This window comes from Gymnoscopelus braueri (assembly GCF_963280865.1).
Source record: "Gymnoscopelus braueri genome assembly, chromosome: 3".
Taxonomy (NCBI): Eukaryota; Metazoa; Chordata; class Actinopteri; order Myctophiformes; family Myctophidae; genus Gymnoscopelus; species Gymnoscopelus braueri.
The window spans coordinates 35,651,035-35,655,379 of NC_137612.1; the positions used below are offsets into that span (position 1 = coordinate 35,651,035).

Genomic DNA, 4,345 nt, shown 5'->3' on the forward strand with positions numbered 1-4,345 from the left:
AGAAAGTGATGCAGTCTGGACCGTGTGAGCTCAACAGATAAAACAGTCTGCTGTCTTTTCAACCTCTCCCTATTCAGTGGCGTCCAAGTATCTTGACAACCTTGCCTGGTATTTTGGCAGCAGTCCCTTGAGTGTTGATGTCAGCTGAGAGGGGAGCAGGAGGTGGAGGGAGGGGTGTGTGTGTGTGTGTGTGTGTGTGTGTGTGTGTGTGTGTGTGTGTGTGTGTGTGTGTGTGTGTGTGTGTGTGTGTGTGTGTGTGGGGTGGGGTGGGGGTTCTGGTGGTGGTGCTGTGGGGGGGGGGGGTGGAGAGGGATTGAAAGAGAGGGTAGGGGGAGGAGTGAGCAGGCTATTCAAGGCACTTGTCCGCTGTATCCCTCAGTCACACACAGAGCAAGCAGGGAGAACACTAGAGGAGGGGGGAGGCACGCACACACACACATCCAGAGGAGATGCACACTCGTGCTGCTCTCACACACACACACACTCACTCACAGACAGACACACACACACACACACACACACACACACACACACACACACACACACACACACACACACACACACACACACACATGCTAGCCTGCACACGGCCACATTTTCTCAGGCTGCTCCATAGACTGACAGCAGCAAACGGACTTCAGAGCCAGGACAGCACAGAGAGATAGAGACAAGCCTGAAAACAAGGCAGACATCTACAGAGGCTTGAGAGTGGAGAGAGGAAAGGAGAGGAGAGGTGAATTACGCTGGACTTCTTCCTTTTCTCTCTTTTCCTTCTGGCCTGGGGGGGCCACAAAGGGATCAAAGCGTGCTCTCCTCTTGAACTGGACTTGCTCCGCTGACGGAGCTGCACTTTGCCATGGCAGCCCCAGTGCAACATGGAAGCACCTCACCTTGTCCCTGTCTTTGGATAGTACTGCTGACTCTGCTGAGCCTGACCTCTGGCTTTAACCTGGATACTGCTCACACTCTGCACAAGTTGGGAGACGGAGGGACCTTCTTCGGCTTCTCTTTAGCACTTCACCAGCAGCTTACCCCAGAGCCTCAGAGCTGGTGAGTGGACTAGAAAGAATACAGTAGAGTGAGTGAGTGAGTGAGTGAGTGTGTGTGTGTGTGTGTGTGTGTGTGTGTGTGTGTGTGTGTGTGTGTGTGTGTGTGTGTGTGTGTGTGTGTGTGTGTGTGTGTGTGTGTGTGTGTGTGTGCGCGTGTGTGTGCATGTGTGTGTGTCCCTGAAAAGGGACACATTTTGGACATCAAACCGGTTGATTGAGGATGCATGTCCAATTGTAGACATAATTGGTGCCGTTATGGTTGGGGTTAGAGTAAGGAGAGAAGGAATGAATCTGTGTCAATGGAATGTCCCCAAATGTGAGTGAAACCGACATGTGCGCGTGTGCACGCACGTGTGTGTGTGTGTGTGTGTGTGTGTGTGTGTGTGTGTGTGTGTGTGTGTGTGTGTGTGTGTGTGTGTGTGTGTGTGTGTGTGTGTTTGGGAAATCTATTAACATGTATACATTATAACATCTGATGTAGTTACTGCACCTGCTCCTACTGTACTGTACACCACGTTTTTTTGTCTTATTTCTGAGAATACAAATAAACATGTTTCTGTCAAGCAGGTCCCAGTGGGAAAACCATTATAGAAACAGGGATGGAGTTGTGTGTTTTCTCCACTGATTTGAATTTGCTTCGTCATTGATACCATTAAAATGCTGATAATGTAGAGCACTGCACTGGCAGTACTTTCAGAGTGCTTATGTACAGTACGGCTACATCAGCTTGTACTCACTAGACCAGCATGTACTGTTTGTGAAGATGCCAAGACTGGGTGGGTGAGCCTGGCCTTTGTAACATACATGTACATGGGTAGGGGAAACAGGGTTTTACAGTGGCTTTAATGGGAAAGGAGGTTTTTATAGTGGTTTTACTGGTGCAGTTCAAGACTGATGCCTCAGACCCTCTGCAGTGTACAGCACGAAAGAAGAAATAATGCTGCATTTTAATTATAGCTGTGTGTGTGTGTGTGTAATATATGTATGCGTGTACATGTATGTATATCACTGTGTGTGTGACACTGTGTGTGTGTGTTTGTGTGTGTGTGTGTACGTACGTACGTGTGTGTACGCGTGCGTACGCGTGCGTGCGTGTCATCTTGTAGGCCACTGTTTACACGAGTGAGTTTGTTTCTTCTGTGTGAGTTTTGCACATACCTATGTGGGAGGGGTTGTGTGTGTTTGTGACTGTGTGTGTTCTCTCATCACACTGCTTGCCAACAGATGCTTCGGCTGGTCTCACGGTGGGACTGGAACACTCACAAGGCTCAAATCACATCCTCTAGACAGAGAGCACATGAATAAATGATAACAACACGTCCACATTTAAACCTTTGGCAATGTTTACTGCATGCTGTAAACAAGACGTGGCCTTCATTTAGCTCTCATATCATGTGCCACTGCAATTAATATCAACACTTCTTTTTGTTAAAAACATTACTTAGCCCTTGTTGATTATTTAATTAGGATATTTCATCAGATGAGGTGCTTGTTTGTTTTCTTGTATACAGAGATGTTCAATTATATTTCATATATATCCCATTACAGCATTACAGTAAGTAACTGTAAATGTTTTCATCTGAACCCTTACAGCAGTTCCACACTCTATTGGATTAGTAGACCTATTAGCTAAAGTGATAGTAGTAGGTTCCCTTCCCTGTACAAACACCTTTGCACAAAAACACTGCACGATAAAAAAAAGAAAATAATATGACACATATATTATACATATGAACATACACAACGTTACTCTAAATATCTCTCCTTTTCCAGAACAGTTTTCAAATAACAAGTTCGCCATGTGTCAATTTACTACAGTGCCACATTAAGGAGCTCCATATTTAACCAATGGCTCCTCAGTTTACCCGCGCTGGAGTCATCCTGTCGCCTGGTAAGACCAGTGGAATGACATCAGTAGTCAGACACGACCCTGTGTAGAGACACCCCTCTGCTGCCTATTTAACTGCCCACAGTCCAAAGCATTCTTGGTACCAGGATTTAAACTCAGAATGACAACATGCTTACAGCATAGTCCATTGCTGGGGGTCCTGTACATAATTCACCAGAGGGCATGTTATTTCCCTGAGAATGTGCCCTTTTTATAAGTAGTCTATACCCAAGAAAAAAGTGTGAGCTGTGTAATTCTAGAAAAATTGTATACCTGCAGTACCCGCATAAATGTTGTTATGGGGTGAACATCCATAGGAAATAGCAGATCTCCTTATTTCGGAAAAAGGATTTGGTGTAGAGGGAAAAACGGAGCGGACCTAGTATAGAGCCCTGGGGGACCCGGGCAAAGAAGTCTCTTGTTAGTACCTCCAGTGAGTATTTAAGATTGCCCCTATCCCCATTTTCAATAAATTGAAAAGTAAAAAGGTTTAATAAAGGGCTCTCTCTCTCTCTTTCTCTCTCTCTCTCTCTCTCTCTCTCTCTCTCTCTCTCTCTCTCTCTCTCTCTCTCTCTCTCTCTCTCACAACACAAACAATGTACTTATACACATATGCCCACATACAGTACATATATCCATACTTATTACACACATAAGCACAAATTGTATAGACATAAATAAGAAATAACAAAACATCAGTTATTAACGTGATATCCTGCCCCAGGGAAAATAAAGTAACCATATCTTGTTAAAGGTATACATTTATGTGCAGTCACAGATGTTATTTCACAGTCTTGGCTAATAACATTTCAACCTTCTCCAACGCTTTGTACCAGGTGTCAGTTGTATTTCCCTTTGCACCGTTAACCACTTGAATCCCAGCGTGGCAGCGTCCATATTCTGGGGGGAACATTAGCCAAAAATATAGCCGATCTACAAGCGCACAGCTTGTAGAGCTTGTAGAGCTTATAAAGCTTGTAGATCTCAAATCTCAACTTTTTGGCAGCTGTCAGACCCAAGAGTAGAAGTCTTCTCTGAGATTTTGTAACATCAATTGCTGAATCATAATTCAAAATTCAAAAACATTAGGTAAACTAGGAATTCAAGTTCTGGGTACATCAGATAGCTGAAGTGATTCATGAGATGAATAATCTTATTGCCAGTACTCTGTGACATCAGAAATATCTGTAGGACTGCTGCTGAGTCAGTAATACTTTAATGGCTGAATCATACCTTTAGATGTTCAATAATATATTGTTCATACTGCACTCAATTTATTATTGCAGTCAAAGGACCCCATGTCAACCTCAAGATGTATTCATTAATGACGGGTCTGAAAGTCATTTCCTTGAAACATATTGTAATTAGATGCTACTGAGTCATGTCTCCTTTGAAGTAAGAAAGGTTT

The 4,345-nt window shown here is 44.1% G+C and overlaps 1 protein-coding gene across 3 annotated transcripts in view; it reads left to right on the plus strand.

Moving 5' to 3' along the window:
• The first annotated feature begins 414 nt into the window (after window positions 1-414).
• The window catches only part of itga7 (integrin, alpha 7), a 48,842-nt gene continuing 44,911 nt past the window's right edge, over window positions 415-4,345 (plus strand). For all 3 annotated transcript variants that reach the window (XR_013932957.1, XM_080425092.1, XM_080425093.1), the window contains exon 1: window positions 415-1,050. Coding sequence is in view for 2 of the 3 variants with exons in the window: in XM_080425092.1 (XP_080281218.1) it covers window positions 857-1,050 (194 nt within the window). In the remaining variant the exon portion in view is untranslated. The remainder of the gene's footprint in view (window positions 1,051-4,345) is intronic.